This window comes from Parasteatoda tepidariorum, chromosome 5, assembly GCF_982258835.1.
Source record: "Parasteatoda tepidariorum strain Cologne lab strain chromosome 5, Ptep-v5.0, whole genome shotgun sequence".
NCBI lineage: Eukaryota > Metazoa > Arthropoda > Arachnida > Araneae > Theridiidae > Parasteatoda > Parasteatoda tepidariorum.
Window position 1 is genome coordinate 68,986,480 of NC_141759.1, and position 25,284 is coordinate 69,011,763.

The window sequence follows — 25,284 nt, forward strand, 5'->3', positions numbered from 1 at the left end:
TAAAATTGCACGATTTTAAATAAGGTAAAGAATTTGCATTCCTCATAATTTAAGAAATGTTTCACTGCTATTAAATTGAATTAAAAAAAATAATAGTCTTTAAAGAATTGTACTGCATGTGAAATTATCTTTCAGTAAAAGTTTTAGAGTTGTGTGCATATCTTTCATTTAAAATTGCACGATTTTGAATGAAAGGTAAAGAATTTGCATTCTCAGAATTTGCATTAAGGTAAAGAATTTGCATTCCTCATAATTTAAAAAATATTTCACTGCTATTAAATTGAATTAAAAAAAATAATATTCTTTAAAAAATTGTACTGCATACGAAATGATCTTTCAATAAAAGTTTTATAGTTGTGTGCATAAATCTCTTAATCAGGGTTGCCACTCTATTGGGAGAAAAGGGAAAACCTGGAAAATACAGGGAATTTAAAAATCACCTAAAATAACAAGGGAAATACAGGGAATTGTTTTTCTATTGGTAACTATCCACTGCCACAGTTTTCTAACGGCTGACCCCAATTCGATGTAACATTTTCTCAACTGTATTAAGCCCTCTGATGTGTAGTCTACCTCTTTTTCTATTTCCTTCACATTTTGAAATGTCACTTTTTAGGTTGAGTTTAAATCATTGTATCTGAAAATATGTCCAGCTATCTTAATCCCAAACACATATCCACTGAATAAAAGGTGTGCTTAATCAGAAAAAGTATGTTTTTGTATGTTTTTTTTGTAAATTAAACTATAATCTATTTAATTTAAGTAGATTTATACATTATCAAATCATTACGATTTTATCTTAGTACGCAAAAATCCATCTTTAGATCAAAAGTGATTTTGGTGATATTTTATTTTGTATACTGTGTATATTTAGAAATTTTTCTTTTAATAAGCAATATTTTATTTATTTTATAATATAGAATTAGTGTTGGAATTATTTATCTAAACAACCCAGTATTAATTCTGCTTTTTTCAATCCAAGCTGGTCGCTTTCTTGTAACACAAGCAGATTTTTCTCTATGTTGTACTGTCAGAAATCAGAATTTATAAACAAGAATCAAGTTTAGTTTTTTCTGTAATTATAAAATGTGAAAATTTGTTTTTGAGATAAGATAGTTGTGTAATTTATTCTAGTAAATTTATGTATTGTGTATATTTGTTAACCCTCTGGGATTTAAGGATATTGGCAAGTTTGTGTAGACCTTCCACGCCTATGCACTCTTTACATAGTAAATAAAGTGGAATAAAACCAGTTGGTCTCTCAAGAAAGCAACTAGATTAGGAAGAGCGAGATACAATTCTTTATAATTTATTTTTATTTTTATATGATTGAAAATCAAATTTCTGTAGTTACCTACTTTTGAATGACATACTATATTTTGTATTATATATAGTTTAAGAATATTTTAGTTAGAAGTTGTTTCTATTTTAGGCTGTTATAACTATGCTTCCTGAAGCTTGGCAGAAAGATGAATTGATGATTGTCCATAAAAAGCATTTCTATCAATGGAGTTCGTGCGTCATGGAACCCTGGGATGGACCTGGTAATACATAGTTTTTTTCATTATTGCTCATTAGTTTATAATCAGTTATAGACTTACTTTTTCGTAAAGAGAAAATTATTAAGATGCATTGTTGTAAAATTTGAAAAGAAATGAAAAATCAGGGATTGAAATGGAGATATTTTTTTATTTTTATTTTTTTTAAACTAAACTTTTTACAGTTGCAATTTTGAACTAAATATTTTTTTGCAAAAATTAATACATGAAAGCAAGTTTAAAAAAATTATTTCCTTTAAAAAAGTTTTACAGAAACTTAAAGTTTATTATTTATGGTCAAAAGGATGGTGATTTATGTATTTAATCTTTATTTATTATGATTAATTCTGTGCTAGTTTCATAAAATTTTTATTTTACTTGTAAGTTTATAAGTTTGTACATGTGTATATTTGTATATTTATAAGGCTCATATGTATTATTGAAAAATAATTTTTTTTTAAAAGAAAAATATAAAGTTAAATATTCAAATCAAAATATTCATATCAAAATATTCATATCAAAAATTCATATCAAGGATAGATTAGAAAGATAGATTCATCAAAATATTCCTATCAAAGATTTTCAAATAAAATATTCAAAGATTTTTATTTAAAAAAAGTTTTATTCCCTATATTATGTTGTTATCTTCTTCAATTTTTTTTCTCTTTCTTTGTACTGTTTGATAATATTTCTGTGCGTTAAGCTTTATTTAGCAATGCCTTAATTAGCAGATATGAAGACTTTCTGTGACTTAAATTCATATTTTGAATTCAATTCATTTGCCAAGTTAAAACAATTAAAAAAATATGTAGTTAATTTACTACACTGTTAGAAATAGCAAAATCACTATCTCCTCTTGGTACAGTGGCATTGAATAAGCAATCGATGACAGAATTGACAGAGGTGTCCAGAGATTTGCCTTTTTTTCTCTTAAAAAGTGGACATGATTTAAGTCTAGGGTGTTGCATTTATGGCACACATTGCTGAGATAAAAAATTCTTTGTATCAAATATTTGTCATGTACGAGCACAATACAACAATTAGAAAACAAGCTTCAGTGCTGAAAAAGTTATTAATTTCCAGTTTTATGTCACATGAATTTCAATGTTATTATTATTATTTTTCTTAAAAGTACAGTAAATATAATTACATTAATCTTTTTTTATTGTTATTCCCAAATCAAAAGTATGAATATGTGGCATGGTATCAGATTCTAACACACTAAGTTAAAAAGTTTTGCCATCCCTGGTCTAAGTCTGGGTGTGTAGTGTTTTTAAAAAGTGCTTAAAGGTGCTTATTTTCGATTTTCGTTTTTTAAAAACCCTTGAAGGTGCTTTTTTTCATGGGTGTTTTTAAAAAGTGCTTAATTTTCCCTTTTCCGAAATGTGATATTTTTCTTTACCATGTTGATTTTTGCCACAAATTATGCAAAAAGACATTGTCCTATTCAACGTTTTTACAATTAATTCAACCCCAATCTATTTCGACGTACCGCCGCTCTGTAGTGTATGAAAACCAGTGGCGTACGCAAGGGAGGGGTTTAAACACCCCCCTTGAGCTCAGACAAAATGGCAAAAATAAAAATTTTAGTAGAAAGTATGCGGGCTATTATTTTTTAAGACTATATATTTTTATTTGCCTTATGCCTGCTTTTTTTTCTCATGGTATTTCTCAGAATTCTGAAAATATTTACTATAATAGGGTTGTACTTTTGAAACCAAATTCACATGATACTGTTACGGACTGGTTCTGACCTCCCAGTATAGTTTTCGAGACTGGCTGTCATTCGCGAGGTCTTTACGCTGTGATTCTGGAATCCTAGACGTTCTGTCGTCTTTGAGACAATTCGAGAATTTTGGAGATGTGGTGAAAAATTATATAAAAGGGGGAGCGGAGTACAATGGAGTTAGTTTGTCAGACTAAGAGTTATCTCTGCCGCTTGTCTTTCGGAGCTTGTCGCTAAATCTGTTTTGTTTTGTCTTAACAAAAAGTTCATTCAATCGCCGAACCCGTCGTCGCCACTATTTCGACTAGTGAAGAAATCAGTAACAATACCATTGGATATATGTACTGTGCTCGTTGAAGTTATTCATTCCAGCTCATTTCTGTGCCAATATATATATATATATATATATATATATATATATATATATTGTATTTGCTTTTCTTGGATCTTAAGGATGTCAAAACGCAAGAATTTAAATTTTTTAAAATTATTTTGAGAAAAAATCGCGACCTGAAATTAGTGAGGTGACAGCATCTAATAGAAATGTAAGTTTTTCTGTTGTACAGAAATGTGATACTTCCGTTGAAGAAAACGTTTCTAGTTTAACAAAATCTGATGAATGTGAAAGTGGCCCTCAAAGTGCTACTTCCCACCCATATGACATTGGACTTTTTTCAGAAGATATTACATTATGTTCTTAAACTTAAAAAATCAAATCAAAATTTAACTAAACAATGTTGCTAAATAATAAGTCAAAATTGTCTAGCTGTCTAAATTAGGGAAATAATAGTGCTTTATTACAGACTCGAATTTTTTTTATTAGTTTCAGAAAATTATGAACAACCCCCTTGAAAAAATTCTGCGTACGCCACTGATGAAAACACCATTTGTCTTACATGTTTGATGAAATACTTTGCAGGTCTGCACTTGCGTATATTGAGCTGGATTCAGTGGTAAGGATTTTTGACTCTCATGTGCAACGCTGCTGCATTTTGCAAGAGACTTCATTTTCCTCCCTCTGTAATGGAATCGAAAAATCTCTCGAATTTTTACTGATTATGGGGACCTACTAAACATTGTCAATTTTTTTTCTCTATTAGCGATAGAAAATTTCATTTCTCTTGTTAATTTCATTATTTGTGACGCTCCATCGTCTTTGACCATCAGTTGTTAAAAACTTGCCAGCCATGTCTATATGATATTTTTCAAAGTGCTTAAAAATATTTTTTGAGTGCTTGAAAAGTGCTTAAAAGATGCTTATTTTTTGTTGAAAAATTTGGCTACGCACCCTGTAAGTATACTTTTGAAATTTGTGTGTATCAAAATTTCAAAATGAATTATTTTGTTTGATGAAAATTATTGAATTTATTTTATTAGCATGAGTACCTTGTAATTCAATGGATAGTGATATTCTATTATTTGTTAAATATTGAAGTTCATGAAACATTTTTCTATGAATTTTTTAATTTTTTCTTAGCATTAGTAACATTTACTGATGGTCGATATGTTGGTGCTATTTTGGATAGAAACGGTTTGCGACCATCCCGTTATTACATAACAAATGATGATCATGTTATTATGGCCAGTGAAGTTGGTGTGTTAGACTTTGAAAATGAAAATATCAAATTGAAGGTATAAATTTAGATTCAGTTTTTCTTCACACATTATCCACTTGCTTTGAAATATGTGATTTAAAATATAAATAACTTTTAAGGGGCGCTTACGACCCGGGCGCATGCTTCTGGTTGATACTAAAGAACACCTTTTTAGAAGAGACGATGAAGTTAAAGTTGAAATTGCACATCAAAGACCCTTAAAGCGATGGCTTGAAGAACTGGTAATAATTAGCTAATAGATAGCTTTTGTAATTGTGTTTTGTATTGTTATTTTTTTATTTAAAAAATCGTATTTTTTTTACTTGACGATTAAATGCTTTTACAGTTTCTTACAAAGCTATTTATTGAAATGGAAATTCTGTGAGATTTCATTTCAATAGTATTAGTTCTTAATAGAAACAGAGACAAAATTTGCATAGTTTTATTGAAAACACTCCCGTATTTAAATCTCATCAGAGTACCCACAAGTATTAATCACAAAATATGTTATAATCAAATAGGTTATGAGTAAATTGTTAGATTTAAAAATTACAAGGTCAAAATCAGTATGCTTTGTGAGATTGATCAGGCTAGTTCCCAAATGCAACCTGTTTAATATTGCTACTAAAATTATGACAATAAATTTTTTAAAGATAGGCTAAACATTTTGTACATATTTCATATTTGTTGAAACAGAATATAGTGCGCTTATTAGGAACAAGAAAAAAGTGACATGTTTCATTGTAAACTTAAGGTTATTGTTAAGTATATTGATAAGATAGTTTAGGAGTATATTTACTCTTTAACGATCGGTTAATTTTCAAGAAAACGTTCATAAAAGTGCCTATTTTGCCAAATACACTTATTTGATTAGTGCTGACATCTAGTTTAAAATAAACTAACTATCTACAGTTACCTTAAAAATATACTGGTACTGCCATCTGGTGTGTAAAATGAGAAATAAAATGTTTTCCAGGCAAAAGAAATGAATTAGTTTCCTTCTTATTGGCACATTATTACTGAACACTCCAGCCCAGAAATTTCATTGAAGCGAGAAATAGAGGGCGAAACCTCACCCCATCATTTTCATGGGGTCAAGAAGGAAGGAATTAAAGCATCTTTGATAATAAAAATAACAACAGTAAACAAAACAATAAAAATTTTAATTATGAACATAAAAGATGGTTAGTGGTTGTCTATTCACATTGCCACCCACTTTCTGAAGAAGCAAAGACTGACTGATCTGATGTTATTGTATAAGGGGAATTTCTGATTTTAGCATACAAGGAATTAAAGAAAAGGCTTTTCATTAGAGAAATTTTCTTGTGTTTATATGTAATTCTCAGAAATAGAAAACTTTTATGTTGATAGATTAAATTTTTATGTTGAATGATTGTGTTGTAATCTTTAAAGTACCTAAGATAGTCCTAGCAGGAAAATTTATGAAAATTTCTTATCAGTGTGTGTTTATCGAACAAACTAAATGTATCCTTAAACTCAGACAGTTTTCTCTGCTAAAATCATTAAACACTGCTTCTTAGCCATTGATCTAGATTTATGGGAATCATATCAGACTTTGAAAAATCCTAATAATTCAATTGATGACCTTTAGTATCTCATTCTTCTCTAATATTTGGAAATCTATTTTCATTTAATTTCTCCATCTTGCATTTCTTAGGGTTCTCACACAATCCCCACCACACTTTTTTTTTGTTTTTCTTTTGTTTAACTATCTTGTTCTCCCAACTTTATTATCAACTCACTTTTCTCCTTGTCGGAAATTGTTTAAATGTTTCTTCTGCATCTTTGTGCTATCCTCTTTGTTCTGTGCTTCAACACTGATGAAGGTTTTTCACTTTAAAACCAAAACTATAGTATATCTCTGTTTATTTGGTATTATTTCTCTTACCACATTGTTAAACTTTATTCATATATATTGCAGAAAATTAACCTTTTCTTCAATTCTTTACAACGTTTAATTTCATATTTGAAAAAAATTGATTTATCTAATTTTTAAATGTGGTTCTTTATGTATCTTCAATAAAGTCTTTGAATGTTTTAATATGTAAGTGAATGTAGTATGCAATATTTAAGCATAGATTTTTAGATTGGAAGCTTTCAAGTACATTAGTTTGTTGCAATATATCAGAAATTAAATTTTCTATTATTTTATTATTACTTTTTAGGTGACTCTAGAAAAACTAAAGTCTGCTACACCAATACGAGGGAGAAAGATGAGTTTTCCTGTGTCTGATGTCATGAAAGATCGACGATTGCCTCTCTTTGGCTATACAATCGAAGCTGTGACTTTATTATTACTGCCTATGATACAAAACGGGTAATTTTAAAATTTAGTTTTAGAGCTTTTCATGTCAAATTTTATGTGAGGGTATAAATTGAGTTTGGTTTGGTAAGATTTTGCTGAGCAAAAAATTGCATACCACTCTGCTTTTAATATTTTGTCCATGGATCACAGCAATTTTTATTATTTAAATAAAATACACGAATCAATGAAATATGTAATAGTTGTTGTACAACTTTTCTTAAAACTACATTTTAATTCTTAGTTATTGCACTTATAACTTAAAATGATATTTAGATATCTCAGAAATAAAACTGTTATTATAAATTATTTAAATATTCTCTGGTAGAAGTAAATATGGTTTCTATATAAATTCTTCTTATTAGTAAATATTTGTTTTTTGCCAAAAATTAACTTCACGAAAGATACATTGTTGGAACTGTTACTTTTGTCAATCTTAATTACATATATAAAAAATCAAAACTGGCTATTTATGTAATTGTGCACTCGTTATTAAAAGTTAAGCACATAAATTTCATAATATATAGTTAATGATATAAATTATTTTTATTTCACTTTGTTAAAGGAATATTGTTTGTGAAAATCTTCATAAAGGGTAAATTTTTATTAGTAAATTTTTTAGATAAATGATTGCATATTTGTGATAAGAGCATAGCAGTTGAATTATAAAAAAAAGTTTTATTTATTGTGCAGCATTAGTAGGATCACGTTCATTTTTATTTTCTAAATGCTCCTGTCAAATTTTTAATTTTATTTTATAGCCATCGTTAAGCAGCCGACTCAACTTAAGGTTTCTGACTACCAATATTCAACTCCGTCACCTTGTAATTTTGAACCCAATCCAGAAAACAAGGAAACTCCTGGATCAAGTACTGGGAGAAATTTTACGTTCATGGAGAACTTTTTGGAGAAACTAACATAAATTTGCATTACATCGAGAGGAAAACCACGAAAGTCTCCCACTTTTAATTTTGAACGCAATCCAGAAAACAAGGAAACTCCTGGATCAAGTACTGAGAGAAATTTCACAGTCATGGAGAACTTTTTGGAAGAACTAACATGCATTTGCATTAGAGGGAGAAGAAAACCACAAAAGCCTCCCACGGTTAGCCTGACGTCAAGGGGACTCTAACCCATGATCTGATCCGTCTACCACTGAGAATATTTAACATCAACACTGTACTCAGTGCAGAGTTCAAATTGACCAGCTATCGCTGGGATTCAAACTTGAGCCACCTCATTTAGGAGTGCTCTATCCCCTGAGCCACCATGCCATCTCTCAGATGTAATTTAAGAACTATTGTTAAAATAAATTAAAATGATATGCATTTATTTTTTTAAGTATCTAACATTAATATAAAAGCAATAATTAAATTAGCTTTATTCTGAGGTATATTTTTTCTATCTCATATAGGAAAGAGGCTTTAGGATCTATGGGTAATGATGCACCACCAGCTTGTTTGTCTCAATATCACCCATTAGTTTATGATTATTTTAAGCAGCTTTTTGCACAAGTAACAAATCCTCCAATAGATCCATTCCGAGAAGATATTGTACTTTCTTTGGTTAGTAAAATATTCTATACAATTAGTATATTATTATATTTCTTAGATGAGTATTTTTATCTTGCATTGTGAATTTCAGGTATAGAAATGAAATTCTAAAATGGTTATGTTTTTGAATAAAATGTAAAATTTAATTTTGTATAGAGTGTTATTAGCTACAAAGAACAGAGAAAAATATAAAAAAAAAACAGAACTATAAAAAACCAGAGAAAAATTATAAGAAAATATATTTACTGCAAAAAATAAATCATTCTTTATCAATATACTTTCTCTCAGATGATATGCTATGGTCCCATCAATCAACCAACTTTTCAAAACAAGTAGAGAAGCCTCTTTCTGTAAGCTATTTCTACAAATACTGCACTGCTGAAATAACATCAGATATTGCATTAAATTTTCTGCTGTTGAGCTATTATTATTTATTGCAACTAAAAAATCTATAAAAATAGCCAGAATTGACATACTAATGTGAGATCTAGATTGTTTGGGAGATTTTAATATTGAATTTACTAAGAGGTTACTGAACAGAAGTAGCAACATTTGTTTTGTAACTCCGAATCACTCTCCTTCATTTTTATATGGCAAATAAAAACAGTTTTCTAAATAAGCTTGATACTAGAAAGATAAAATTATCTGCTTTTTATTAGAATATTTATAAAGTTTCAGTTAACAATTTGAAAAAATCACTTGCACTTTTATTTTCTAGTTTCCTGGTGGTGCCACTACTTAAAAAATAACTCTCAGTTTTTATTTAATGTATAAATGTATGGAATGTATATAGACTGCATATTTATAGGGTTCACACCAGGGTTTGAAAAAACCCGGGGATTTTTGAAAACCCCCAACCCGCCTGGGTTTTATTGAAAAAACCTGGCGAAAATTGGGTTTTATTTAAAAAAACCTGGCGAAAATCGGGTTTTTTCATTTAGTGCTCATAAATTTTACTGTGAAAATATTTTTATTTATTAAATAGTGTTGTATAAATAAGCACTGAAATTTCACCTGACTTTTACCTGTAATAAAATTAAACTGGAATAAATATTTAATGGTCTTCCATGTTTTTTCAATACGATTAATGGAAAGTGAAATTAAAATTACGTATAATTATAAAGAGTATCAGTTACTTGTCCCTTTTTTCAAATATTTAGATAAATAATGCATTTTTAGATACATTTTAACTTTATAGTTTCAAAAAACAAATTGATCTTAAAATTATAAAAAAGTATAGATAAAAAGTTATAGCTTATTTTTTTAAAATCAGAAAATAAAACTTTAAATTTGTTTATTGTTGTTTAATGTATCATTTAATAGAAATTTTTTTTGTTTGCTTTCAATATTTTTAAACATGATTAATTAAACATGATTAACAAAATAAATTGTATTCAAATGAAATCTTAAAAATAATATTTAAAAAATCTTAAAAGTAATATTTTAATTTTTAATTGTTTTTTAATTGTGATAAACTTTCTCCAAATAGTTAAAAATTGTCAGCAGATGTTAGGAGTTAACTTAAAAAAAAGGTCCATTTTTTCCTTTATTATTATTATTATACAACAGATTCAAAGTGTCTACATTTCTATCTTAGATGGTGATACACTTTTATGAGTTTTGTAGCTTTATCTATTCCTAATCTATTTCGAAGTTTACTCTGCACCAAACCGAAGGTTGAAAAGTGTCTTTCGATAGAGACAGAGGATGCTGGTGTTGAGTGCAAAGAAAAAGAATTGACAGAAATTTTGTGGAAGCTAGGAATTTTATTTATTTACTTATTTATTTATTTTTGCCATAATTTCCCACTATTTTTTGATGAAAACTGTTGAATAACAGTGCCAAGCATCATTGATTTTGGAAAGTATTCAGGATCGGAAATTTTGAATGCCATAACACAGAAATTCTGGATGGTGCTTAGAAAGACAGTTTTCTGCTAATTGGTCCTGCTCATCATTAAAAACTTGTCCCCTTGTTTCGGGATCCAGGATGCATATGCTAATAAATGATGTGGCTGAACAGCCTGATTGAATCTTTTTACAAAATGTTTATGGGGTTCTAATTCATCACACGATAGTAAGTTAATTCATATTTCAACAGCATCTGAAATTGAAATGTTTTCTGTTTGAAGCTTTTTTAAGGCTTCAGAAACAATTGATATCTATTTTTCTCAATTGATAGTTTATTGGTAAAGCCCAACATTATTTAATATTTTTGACATATTATTATTAGATTCATTTTGATGTTCAAGAGCAATCTCTTCATATTTATGATAATTATTGGTAAAAGTTTTTACGCGCTTACAATATGAATTCCACCTAGTGTCATTGGGTCATCAAGCAGCTTTTTTCATTTGCCCATCCATGTGCTTGATGCACATTTCTAAAATATTTGTTAACTTCAACGATGTGTCCAATGATAGTATTAGGAGATACTGCTTTTTGAACCAAATTAAAAAAAAATAATTTGTGAAAAAAACCACCAAGTGGGTTTTTTCAAAGTGGGCCCACTTGGGGAACCCTGGTTATATGTATTTTATATTAAGTTTAAATAATGCATTATCACATATTTGAATCTTCTTTATTGTTAAGTACATTTCATTTCATAATTTTTTAACTCAAGAATTATAAAATATAAATGCAGTAATATAAAAGAAACAAGTTTATTAATCTTTTTGTTTTCACACACATTTATTTACTATATTTATTAAACATATGGATATTATCGATTATAAAATTATAATCTGTAAATATTTATAATCAGTAAAAACTAAAATTTCATCTGACTTGAGTTAAATAAAAAACTGAAATAAATATTTAATGGTCTTACATATTTTTATAATAAGATTAATATAAAGTGAAATTAAACCTACGTATAATTATAAAGAGTATCAGTTACTTGTCCCATTTGTTTTCAAAGAATTAACCCTAGGAAAATGATTTCATTTTTAGATAAATAATTTTAAAAAATTCTCAAAGTCAGAAAAGTTTTAGCTTTTTTTTTTTTTTGAAGCCAGAAAATAAAACTGTTTAAATTTGTTAATGTATCACTTGGTAAAAAAAAGAAAAAAATTGTTTCTTTTCAATTTTTTTAAACATATGAATTAAAAATAATAACTTGTTTATTAATATATAAAGCATGCAACTATATTAGAAAAATTGATCTTTTCAGACTATATTATTTAAATTATTATTTGATTTAATATCATTAAAATATTACTTTTTGAAAAAACCCACTTAAAGTTTTCAATAGTACCTACTATAAAATTATGTGAAGATTCGAGTTTCTTTTACTTTTCTAATATTAAAAGCTTAATCACATGAATAATGCAACTCTATTTGACAAATTTATGCTGCACAATAAATTATATAAAAGTAAATGCAAAACAATAAATTTTAGTAAAAATTTTTTTGTTGAAAAAACCCACTTATCGTGGGTAATTTCAAGGTGGGCCCACACAATAAAACCCGGGCGGGTTTTTTCAAAGTGGGCCCACTTGGCGAACCCTGGTTCACACTAGCAATGGGAATTTAGTGGTCCAATAGGACCACCTAGGTATTCATTTAGTGGTTCAAAAAATCAATATAGTCCTCAAACTTGAAAAAAAATTTTCGAACTTTACAACTGTATAATTCATGTTATGGTACTTGTCAAAAGTTATTAATTGCTATCTATAACACCCTAAATATAATTAGGTTTATTACTCGATAATAATTAAAGATTAAAATTCATTAAAATTAAATAAAAAAAAAGTTTAAATAATGTTAGTAAATAGATTCAACATACAGATTAAAATGCTGAGACCAAACAAATAAATAAATGATGATTTTTAATATGCCAATTTGATTTTAGGCTTGTCCTATAGGTCCAACTTTTAATATGCTTGAACCTAATGCAAAACAATGTCAAAGGCTATGGCTTGAACACCCCATTCTAACTTTGAGGGACATGGCTGCCATCAAAGTTACAGATTTTAATGGATGGAAGGTATATTTATTATTTTGTTAAAAGATTTATAATTTGTAGATATTGGAGATTTGAGATCTTTGGCAACATAATATATTTTTCAGACAAAAATTGTTGATATCGTCTATCCTGTGGAAAATGGAAGTGAAGGCTTAGTACCTGCTATTGATCAGATTTGTTTAGAAGCATACACTGCTGCAAAAGAGGGATACAGTTTCATAGTATTATCTGATAGAAAAGCTGATGAACGCCATGTGCCTGTTAGGTAGTTATAGTAAAATTACACTATTTATTTATTGTAAATTATTTTGATAATCTAAAATTATATAAATATATTTTCATTTAACAAAAATGAAATAATACCATTTAACACACTGAGTTCCACACATATTTTTAAGGAAGTCCCAGTCGGGCCACTCGCATTGCATATGACTGGGTTCGTACATACTGAGAATTTCGGGAAAACTGTTGTTGTTTCTCAACCCCACTGGTCCAGTGGGGATGAGAAACAACATCAGGAATAATAATCGACTTACCCACAGTGGTTGACTTTATACACCCAACTTCTTACAAATTTGCTGTTTTGTAATCAAAAAGACAAGTCAACTTAAACTACGACTCCACTTATACAATGGGCCGACTTGTACACCATGGATAGTTAATAAAATTTTTTTTCTGATAAGTAAGCACCGAGTGAAAACGAGAACTTTCACTGAATAAATGCATTTTTTATTGACAAAGCCGATGTAATGTTCTTGAAAATATAAAAAATATTGTCTTATGATTTATTTGCTAGAAATGTTTAGAGTTGAATTACCATACTGTCTTTTTTTTATGTTTAGCAAAATTTCAACTTGCTTTTTTATTTTTTGGTCAGGATAGGTCTTAAAGGAAAAGATTACTAAGTGATACTTTAGAAAAAGAATTCAAAATTCCACGCTTGATAAGAGATTTTGCAATAAAATTTTCATATTTGGTTTTTCTCAGCAGTATGTATACTAGAAATTTTCTATCTATTAACCAAAAATAGGAGGGTTGACTTCTACACTGATAAATGTATGAAATGATATTTTATTCTAACATACATATGATAAATGTATGTTAGAATAAAATATCATTTTTCTTTCTAACTCAGGGTGCATAGGGTTTTTAAAAAATGCTTATTTTTGATTTACGTTTCATAAAAACCCTTAAAGGTGCTTTTTTTATTCTGGGTTTGTAAAAAGTGCTTAATTTTTTATCTTTTAAAAAGAGATTTTTTCTTTGCCTTGTCGATTGTCGTTTTAAATTACAAAAAATGCATGATTTTCACAATTTTCTTTGCAATATTTATTAGAAACTATTTATTTTATCCTGATTATGTAAAGTTTTTGAAAATATTTTTGAATTTTATTTATTTTATGTTTATAAATTAAGAATTTTAAACGACTGAAAATTTTTTTTATTGCTGCACAGATCCTAATTACGAATTGTTTTTTTCTTTTTGGAAAGTGATTGAAAATATTTTTTGAGTGCTTAAAAAGTAAGTAAAAGGTGCTTATTTTTGTTGTAAAATCTGGCTATGCACCCTATAAATGTTTGTTAACTAGAATCAAAATAAATAATATAATTGTATATTTGTAGTGCTTTGCTTGCTTTGGGAGCTGTTCATCTTCATCTAGTAAAAGAACGACAGCGTATGAAAGTTGGACTTATTGTAGAGACTGGTGAAGCACGAGAAGTTCATCAATTGTGTGTTCTTTTAGGCTATGGTGCAGATGCGATATGCCCGTATTTGGTTTATGATATTGCCTTTGGAATCAATTTAGAATTGCCTTTTAGTCTTGCAATCAGTACAGAAGTAATTGAAGCCAATTATATAAAAGCTCTGTCCATTGGCATCTCCAAGGTAATGTAGTTAAAATACAACCTAAAGCATATGTATTTTTGACGGAAAGTTAATTTAAATAATTTTTATCCCTTGCCTGTTTATGCTATTTCAATTTTATAAACTTATGGATGGTTCAGTTTTTTTTATAATTAGTTCTATAAAATTTTTTCACATTTTACCAATGAAATTGCTTTGTTTGTATTTAAAATATTTTTAACACATTGAATGCCACACTATTTTTACATGGCTTGCCCGTCTGGCAAAAATCATCTTCTCAGTATGTATTGCATTAATTTCTTCAAACCATTTTAGTAACGATAATAATATAAAAAAATTGAAAGCATTAAAAATTTACTCGAATTATGTTTTTCTAATAATCTTGGCTTCACCGGTCACTGGTGATCCCCGTGGCGCTACAAACAAACTCAGTGCCGGTCACAGGCGACCCCTATGGCATTCAACGTGTTAACTTCTTTAGCAGGAAATACACTGGGTGTATTTTTTATTCAGTTTCAGAATATTTTGAAGGCTAAAGTTGGAAGTTCAGAACAGTAGAATTTGTTGAAAAAGTATGAATTGTAGAATGAGTTGTAAGGAGGATAGTTGATGAAATGCTTGTTTATAATTTATGCTGTTCAAATATTATAAAGTTAAATTTTAATTATTTTGTTCTTATTTAATATTTATTATTAGTATAATAATTTAGACATTTTTAATAAAACGCCATTGCTTACATTTTTTACTTTCCAAATATTTATTATTACTAGTGCAATTATTTTAAAGAAATGGTAATTAAATTTATTTTGTATTTTCCTTTTAGATAGCTGCAATATTAAGTTCAATTTCTATAGTTTTGTATGAAACTATAATTTAGTTAAGATTAAGTAGAAATTATACAATTGTTTCATTAAAATGCAACCTTCATACTTATGTCTTTTATAGGTTATGGCTAAGATAGGAATTTCTACTCTGCAAAGTTATAAAGGGGCCCATATTTTTGAAGCATTGGGATTAGATTATGATGTTATTGATAAATGTTTTCAAGTAAAGTGTATTTATATTTTCTGTCTCTTTTCATTAAAAAAATTTTAGAAATAGAAATATGAACTTTTACACAATATGTCGTCAAAATTATCAATACTTCACGATATTATTGTGATATTTTTATTTAAATTTGAAAATATTTTTGTTATAGAAATGGAAAAAAACGCAACTTTTTTTCTAAATATTATTATTATATTTATAATTTTAAAAATAACAGAATAGTTATAATTAAATTAACAACTAGGAGATAAAAAAAAGTTGTTTTTATGTACGTGTATAAACAAAACCAAACTTTTTTTTATTCAAATTTAAAATCTGATCTATATTGAGAAAAAAAGTCCCCTGTTTTTAAGTAAAATAATAATAAATAATGACATTTTCGAAATCTGAAATTTTCTAATTTTTTTTTTCATGTTTGCTATTGGTCAAAAATTTTCAATATTTTCTAATGGTTTAATTTTTTTTTATTTAAAAAATGCACTTATTAATATTGATATTTTTTTGAAAATGTAAGCTTAAAACTATAAATTGTGGGAAAAAGTTCTCGAAATTTATAAAAGCAATTATTTTTTTAAGAAAGAAGATGTATATACACAGATATTTTCGCTGATACACTTATTATATACAGACATACAGAGGGTGGACAAAATAATGTAGACACTTATATATTAATAATTTTTTTTATTTTTCTTAAAAAATACTTAGAGAATCATTTTATAAATTTAGAAGTGTTTAGGTTATGCATTTTCTCATAATTATCAATGACGTTTAAAGTTTTTAGAGGTTTAAGGGTCCAACAATAAATTATAAATGGAAAATAGTGTTTTTGAATACCCGAAGTCAAAAAATGTAGCAACAAATTTGTAACTTATAACAATAATTTTGGTTATTATATGCAATAATTGCACAAATTTCTTAAACCTAACTTAAATATTTATGGAGATATTGACATTTTTATAAAAAACTAATTTTTTTGTTTTAATTTTTGTTGTTGCTATAACTTAAAAATATTCAATAAACTTAAACACAGTTTTTGGAATAATTTAACATTAAATACAAAATTATTTCTTTAAAATTTGAAAACATTTGTTTAATACTGTGCAAGATATGAATTAAAATAATTCTTTTATACTATGCATGAGCAAGAAAAATTTAAATATTTTTTTCTTAGTTCTGTAGTGAATCATATTTGGCAACTAATAAGTCTGATTTGAATATTTTATAAATTTAAAAAGTTTCTAGCAATTTTCTAAGTTGTTTTCGTACTTTTTTAAAGAAAACTCTGTTCTAGTATATTGGTGTTTATATCATTTCGTTAAATATGCTTTTTTTATAGCATTCACATTTTTTTTTAAAAATTAGAGCACTCATATATTGTTGAATGAGGAAATGAAAATCATTAATTTGTTGTGACAATTTTTTTTTCTTAATTTCAAACTAATTTCTCATAATAATTTTTTTGTTAAGATAAAATTTAATTTTAACGTTGCAAGGTTGTTTGGAGTTTTCTTTGAGCCAAGTAACATTAAAATTTTTGCGTGGAATTTTATATTATTTACTACTATTTTGATGCATTATGAAAGTTTAATGTGAATTATCGAAACAATTTTTTATGGAATGTTGTCATTTTTTAATTATATTTTTTGTGTTGTAGTAATTTGTTTTAGTTTATTTATATTAATTAATCTAAACTTGCCAAATATATGTCCTTCTTTAAAAAAAATAAATAAAAATATTGTTCCATTATTTTATCAGTTTCAAAATTTATCTAATTTATTATTTATAATTAGATTTCCTGTACTTTATAATAAGCTTTATTTTTATATTTTTGAGATTATTTAATTTTTTGAATTATTATTATTTGTTATTAATGAAATTTTTTTTCAGAATACACCTTCAAGAATCAGTGGGGTTAATTTTGAAGTACTTGCTCAAGAGGCAATGGAGCGTCATCACTTTGCATTTTGTGCAAGTAATGGAGATAATGAAATTCTGAGAAATCCAGGTTTTTACCATTGGAGAAGCGGTGGTGAAGCTCATGTAAATGATCCTCAAAGTGTTGCCAATCTACAGGTTTGAAACTTATGTATTTATATTATAGTTCAGTAGAATTGAATATTTATAGAAGTTCAAATTTATCAGTTTGGTATGTTAAAAATTCTCTTTTATGGTGTTGATTCACTTTTATTCTTTATTTTTATTCTTTTATTATTATAATTTACTGTCATATGTTAGTTGTTACTTATGTGTGAAATCAATCCTTTTAAGTTGGAAATGTTTCTTAATGGTGTAAAAAGGTAAAATAACATATGAAAAAATGATTGCTATATTGATGCATATCAATGCAACATTTATGGTTTTAAAAATCTTTTATTACTAAAATATTAAAATAATTTTTTTCGATAAAATTTATTTTTTTGTTGAAAAATAATGTGTGTAGAGTATGTGCATGTCATAGGTAATCAAAATCTCTTAAAATAAGTTGTAAGCATTGAATTTAATTCAGACCTTTTCTTGAAATTTCGTCAATAAAATACCTTTAAATGTTTTAAAAATAATATTGTAATAATATTATAACCATATATATTATATGACCCATAGATATAATATCTTTGGTGAAGTTTCTGTTTTTGTTTTAACCATCTAAATCTCTCAAGTTTAATATTCCAGCGGTGTATAAGTCAACTTTTCATGCCCCCAAAATTTTACGGAAAACAAGGGGGCGACTTATACACCAGTAGTAAAATATTTTTATTTATTTATTTTTAAAAATAAATCTCTTTATCAAATTACCCTTTTCAAAAAATTATTTTTAATTGTTTTATGCAATTAATTTTAGGTTTTATCTCATTATATTTTCTTTACATATCAAGGTTTTTTAGAAATGATACTTAAAATTATGTTCAGAAAAAAGGTATGAATAAGAAATGTTAAGATAGTTCATTCAAAAGTATTTAAAAAAAATAGAACACGATGAAAACTTTTGAGCATGCAATAAAGCTACAAATTTAAAGATTACGAAACATTGATATCAGATTCATGAATGTCAGCAGTGTTGGCATATGGGTCTTACTCTGCAATGGATTCTACTTCATCCTCATCAGCTGGGTTTCACAAAAAATCGTCTTCACCCTCATCCAAAGAATTCGAAACTCCAAATTTTAAAAAATATTTTGCAATAACATTTGAATTCACGTTTTGTCACAGATCTAGTCTCAATTGACTCATGATGTCCTTAGGAATAATAATCAACTTACTGACAGCAGTCGACCCGACATAACAGAAGTTTGCTATCTCATAACCAAAGCTATGGTGTTCATTTATACACCAAGATATACAGTTTTTCTTTATTAGATTTATTATAATCATCCATTGTTCTTGAATTTGGTATAATTATTATAGAAACTAATTTTTTTATATCCCTTCTTATTTGTGACTGGAAAGAATTTATATATTGATATATATTTAAAGTTCTTTATGGGTTAATTAGTGTATTTTATTTTCTACATAATCATCATCTATTATTATCTTTTTGTATTATTTTTAATATACTCCTGTTAATAGCAGACTAATTTTTTAAAAATAAAATAGAGTGTAATTACAATTCAGACCGTTGTGTATCAGCTTGTCTGAGTTGTAAAGGCAAGCAGTGTTCCATGCTGACTACATTGTCATTGTGTCTCCTTGGTTAGACACTGGCTGTTGCAGGAATATTTTTATTTTATTTCTTTTAATGACATTTTAAATTCATGACTCATTTTATGACAAATTCCTAAGTGCTCTTCTTTTCAAATTTTGTAAATTGATTACATTTATATTCTATTTCCCTTGATCTAAATTAATGTTTTAAAGCATATTGATATTTTATATTTTATAACCGTTGCTGAACAGCTGACCCAATTTTTTGGGTTTACGACTACTAATGTTCAACTCGGTAGCCTTGTAATTTTGAACCCAATCCAGAAGACAAGGGATCTCCTGAATCGAGTATTGGGAGAAATTTACCTTCGCGAGAACTTTTTGAGGGAGCTAACCCGCATTTGCGTTAAATGGATAGGAAGACCACAAGAACCTCCCACAGTTAGCCTGATGGCAAGGGGACTCTAACCCATGATCCGTTTACCCCTGAGGATATTTCACATCAGCACTGTGGTTGGTGCAAGCTGGATGTGGAATTCATATAAAATGGGATTCGAACCCGGTTCGCCTCATTGGAAGGCAAACGCTCTATCCCCTGAGCCATCGCGGCTCAAGCATATTGATATTACTAAATATTACGTAACATTAGTTTAATTAGGATATTATTTTTTTAGGAGGCTGTTCGAACAAAATCTCAAAATGCTTATGAGCGCTATGTTGAAAGTACCATGGACAGTGTTCGTGAATGCACTCTCAGAGGACAATTAGAAATGATGTTTCAAAATAAGGGAGCTCTTCCATTATCAGAAATTGAGCCTGCAGCAGAAATAGTGAAACGATTTGTTACTGGTATTTAACGTTTGGCTTATTGTTTATTCAGGATAAAAATTCTGTGGCCATTTTTTTGCAATTTTAGTTTACTGCTTCTTAATTCTCAATTATTTTTTAAATTCCAGCCTGGATATATAAAGAGTTTTAAAGCTGTATTTTGTATTGTTCCTTTATTGTTCTGTTTTTGTATAATTTAATAGGAGCTATGAGTCTTGGTAGTATTTCAGCTGAAACCCATGAAACCTTAGCCATCTCAATGAATCGTATTGGTGGGAAATCCAATACTGGGGAAGGAGGTGAAAGCGCAGAGCGATGGAGCTCTGCTGATATATTACAGAATAAACGATCTGCAATTAAGCAAGTAAATGCTTTCATTTTTATAAGTGTAGTTTTTTATCCTTTGTGACTTTTAATTTTTATAAAGGTGTCCCAAAAGTATTTAAAAAAATTGTTAATTTCTTGCCTAATATAGTGAACTTTCATGATGCTCTTTGTAAACAGGATTGAAGTCTGAAAGTTACATGATTTTTTCACTCTCCACACTTTTCCACTTTTTTTTTTACCATGGTTTTGGCGAAAACCTTTAGATGCCTATTTATAATGAATATAGTGTGGGTCAATGTTTAGCATAAATTAAGAGTAGAATGTATTTTTGTTGTGAATACAGTAAATATTTTACAGTTTTTTTGCCTGGTTGTTGAAATAATTGCAATGATCTAAAACAACCATTTTTGCAAATATTTCAAATAAGCTCATGTCTTTTTTATTTTTTGTTACTAGAAAAAGAAAATCAATCAAACAATTAAACTTGTAATTTAAAAGAAATATCTGTTACAATTTCTTATTATATATATATATATATATATATATATATATACAGTGAAACCTCCAGTTATGGACACTCCTGCAAAACGGACGCCTCTCAATACGGACATATTTTTAATTCCCCGGGAATCTTCTATGAATAAACCATTACGTACATTCTCCGCAAGGCGGACACTCCCATAACCGGACGCGGACAGTCATTTTGGTCCTGAGACGTGGTTTTTTTATCTCTACAAACCGGACACTACTTTTTCTAAATAAATTGCAAGCTAAAGAAATTTAACTTTTCACCATTTTTAAAGCATGTAAATAAAACTTTTTGCCTTATCCATAACTAAAAATATTGTTAAGCTATTTCACCACCGAAAAATTAATCTTTCTCCTGTCACCTTGCCTTATCTTTGTAAAGAAAGGAGAGAAAGTGGTACTGCACTCCTGAAATAATTCTGACATCGGCATCTTTTGATCTTTTCATCTGGACCACACAGGTTATGAGACCCTCAAGTTGAAATGACTTCTCTCAATGCTTCTTCCCCATTGAAAATTTCTTTAATTTTCTTATTAATTTGAAGACTGTATTTAACGCAACTGGGGTAAAAAAAAAAGAGAACAGAAGTATAATCTTTGAGGTGTTTATATCAATGAAACATTTATTCAGACACTTGATAGCTGATCAATTGTGAATAATCATCTCCATAGGTCCTCATGACTTACAGGTATGCATTACTTTTTTTTCTGTGAATCATGGGAGGTTTATTTTCCAAGAAGGTATTAACCATGTTCCCTATCAAATGATAAGTAGGTGTAAGGGGATTGAACCTAATAATTGAAACGGACTGAGGACAGTACTCTCCTATTTGGTATCATATGTCTAACTTGAGTATCTATGCTAAAAGGAAAATTATATTTATTTATCTGTAGCTACATCCAGAATTATGTATTTATATCAAACTTCTTTTTATATTTTTTTTTATCTTTCTTATTGTTTAAATAAATATTCTTGTCGATATTTACAGTATCCTTGTAGATATTATTTAATTATTTCTACATCTTTGAGAATATTCTAAAAACAATTTACGGTGTTCAATTTCGTTATTAGGGTACCCTTCCCGTAAACGGACAACTCTCATAAACGGACAAATTTTTTGGTCCCATGAATGTCCGCTTAACAGAGGTTTCACTGTATATATATATATATATATATATATATATGGGATAATAGGGTGTTCTATAAACATCACCTTTAATAATTAATATTTTTTCTATCTTTTTGAAAAATGAAGTAAAGAAATGTGAACATTAGGGGTCTCAAATTGATGTAGGCAAAAAAAAAAATGTTATCAAAACTTAGTGAACCAGCATTGAGGAACGCAAGATATAAAACAGTAAAATCGGTTTAATTGCTTAAAGATGGTTTAATTAATTGCTTTTCCTTTCTTCTCAGCAAGTAAATAGGTTTTGATGATTTTAATCCGGCTTTCTTCATTAATGGCTTGTTAGGTTTTGATAATGATTTGATTTTTCCTTACTTAAAAATTATGTTGTATCCCTTATTGTAAAGGGACACTTTTTTACTTTATTTTTGAATAGGGTTTTAAAATTATTTATTGGCAACAATGATGCATTGGACACCTTGTATTTATTGAAGTCAGCAATTTTATGTATTCCATCCAAGCAATAAGTAAAAATATTGTTTTAGGTTCAACATCAATTCATTAGATTTTTACTATAATTATTTATGTAGGATATATATAACTATTTATTTAATCAAATGTAATTATAATAATATTTTTTTTTTAGTTTATGTTATAACAAATAAAGGAAATTATTAATTCTTTGTATAATAATTGAAGCTCAATGTGTGAAGCTATTTCTTAATTTCATTGAAGGAAAAAATTCCTAATTTCATAGCTGTTTCCTGATTTCATGGCATAAATGTTATCAGTGTCATCCCATTAGTACATTCATAATTTTGAAATTAAGGATTTATTCTAACTATATGATTGTAATTGTGATGCAGGTGGGACAATCAATAACTATTAGCTGAAATAGGAAATTGTCAGTATAAAAAATTGTCTCAGCATTTTTTACATATAATTGTTAGTGTAACGTGGTTATTTTTAACACTTTTTATAAAAGTAAAATGAATATACCTTTCTGATCTTATATTACACTACTTTTTATTGCAAGAAATGACTCCTGAGACAGATTACTAACTGTTTCTTTGGAAAAACATGTTTCCATGTGATTCTATGAAGCACTCTCTAAATTTATTTCATCAATAAAAGTTCCATATATAAAATACACTTGTAAAATTAATTTTATTTCAAAGTTTGACTAAGACTCTTGAATATGTGGTGTTAATTTTAAAATATATTTTTCACATGTCTCATAAGCATCACAAACCTTTAAGAAACATCAAATAAGACTATTATCAAAGCGATGGTCACAAGTCTAATAATTTATATTTTATTTTATTCATTTTTGATGCATTATCATTTGAAGTATCTTATCATTTAGAACTGTCAAACACAGCAAAATAAAGTATATGTGTATGATTCATAAAGCGACAAATTTATTTGATAAGTAACATTAAGTAAAAACACATTTAAAATGATTTTAGTGTTTACTCTGTTCAAAATAAGAATGGAGCAAGCCAGTAACACTTATTTGTGCAAATAGGTGGCATCAGGGAGATTTGGAGTGACTATAGGCTACTTAGCAAATGCAGATGAAATTCAAATAAAAATGGCTCAAGGTGCAAAACCGGGTGAAGGTGGAGAGCTTCCTGGCCATAAGGTTAGTTTTATGTCTTTTATTAACTTTTTTATAATTGCATATACTGCCGTGCAATCGAGAAAAAAACAAAAACAATGTGAATGCTTCTTCGTAGATTTCAAGAAAAGTGACTTGACAACTATTTTAATTCTTTTGCTAATACTTACGAAGAAAAATGGAATTTCAGAAAACTGAAAAAAAAATAATTGATTCGTAGAAAATTTTGTTTCTGCAATTTCTAGCTTAACATATAAAAAGGCCAAATATTTAAGATTCTGAAATTAGAATTTTTTGTCGCTTGCATTGATTTTTCTATTGCATAGTTGAATTTTTATTATACAGCAGATATAATGTAAGAAGAAATTAAAAATAATTATTATTCTTTTCACGAAATAACTTTATAGATCTTTTAAAATGGTTTTGTTGACAAAATTTTGTTGAATTCGTAGAAAATTTTGTTTCAGCAATTTCTAGTTTAACATATAAAAAGGCCAAATATTTAAGATTCTGAAATTAGAATTTTTTGTCGCTTGCATTGATTTTTCTATTGCATAGTTGATTTTTTATTATACAGCAGATATAATGTAAGAAGAAATTAAAAATAATTATTATTCTTTTCACGAAATAACTTTATAGATCTTTTAAAATGGTTTTGTTGACAAAATTTTGTTGAATTCGTAGAAAATTTTGTTTCTGCAATTTCTAGCTTAACATATAAAAAGGCCAAATATTTAAGATTCTGAAATTAGAATTTTTTGTCGCTTGTATTGATTTTTCTATTGCATAGTTGATTTTTTATTATACTGCAGATATAATGTAAAAAGAAGTTAAAAATAATTATTGTTCTTTTCAGGAAATAACTTTATAGACCTTTTAAAAGAGTTTTGTCAACAGTATTTTCAACGTTAAAATTTGTGTAATTTTGTTTTTATTCAAAGCAATAAATGTTTTAGATTTTTCTTAACTCTAATTTAAAATCAAGTGTAATTTATAATTTTTTAGGTTTCCGAAGAAATTGCTGAATGTCGTCATTCAACTCCTGGAGTTGGTCTTATAAGTCCCCCTCCTCATCATGACATCTATTCTATTGAAGATCTATCAGAAGTAAATTTTGTGTTTTTTATTTCATATTGTTCTCATCCTATAAAATGCTTATTTTTTTAAAATCTTTTTTTAAAAAACCAATTTCCTTAACATCTACTGCTTCTAATTATTAAATTTCTGAGATTGAAACTAGTGACAAATTTTATGATTTCGTTCTATTTCTTGATTTAAAAAAATAAGGAGAAAAGAAAAGAAATTCTGCAGAAGTTTAATTTATTCCTTAAAGTCTGTGAGAATTGTAAAAATTATAAATGTTTTGATATAAAATAGTTTAATTATAAATTTTTAAAGTTTGTTTTTAAATATTAACATGTTTTTTTAAGATTTTTTTTAAAATTTAAAACTCACAATGACTTGGTTTTATAGTCTGTACCATGATATTTTTAAAAACCATTGAATACATGATTCAGTAGCTACGTTGGTCAATAGTTTTTCTTTAAAGCAGGCTCACTGAAAGTCAAATAAAAACAGTTAACAAAATCTGTGAAAAGT

General features: G+C 27.6%; 1 protein-coding gene across 4 annotated transcripts in view; it reads left to right on the forward strand.

The window, feature by feature from the left end:
- LOC107444591 (uncharacterized) overlaps window positions 1-25,284 on the forward strand; it is a 78,720-nt gene that overhangs the window by 17,976 nt on the left and 35,460 nt on the right. For all 4 annotated transcript variants that reach the window (XM_087164160.1, XM_043040411.3, XM_087164161.1 and 1 more), the window contains exons 9-22: window positions 1,433-1,544; window positions 4,742-4,896; window positions 4,979-5,101; window positions 7,046-7,197; window positions 8,597-8,747; window positions 12,588-12,722; window positions 12,806-12,966; window positions 14,325-14,589; window positions 15,514-15,615; window positions 17,503-17,688; window positions 19,929-20,103; window positions 20,286-20,446; window positions 23,593-23,709; window positions 24,691-24,792. In XM_087164160.1, the coding sequence (XP_087020286.1) occupies window positions 1,433-1,544; window positions 4,742-4,896; window positions 4,979-5,101; window positions 7,046-7,197; window positions 8,597-8,747; window positions 12,588-12,722; window positions 12,806-12,966; window positions 14,325-14,589; window positions 15,514-15,615; window positions 17,503-17,688; window positions 19,929-20,103; window positions 20,286-20,446; window positions 23,593-23,709; window positions 24,691-24,792 (2,097 nt within the window). The remainder of the gene's footprint in view (window positions 1-1,432; window positions 1,545-4,741; window positions 4,897-4,978; window positions 5,102-7,045; window positions 7,198-8,596; window positions 8,748-12,587; window positions 12,723-12,805; window positions 12,967-14,324; window positions 14,590-15,513; window positions 15,616-17,502; window positions 17,689-19,928; window positions 20,104-20,285; window positions 20,447-23,592; window positions 23,710-24,690; window positions 24,793-25,284) is intronic.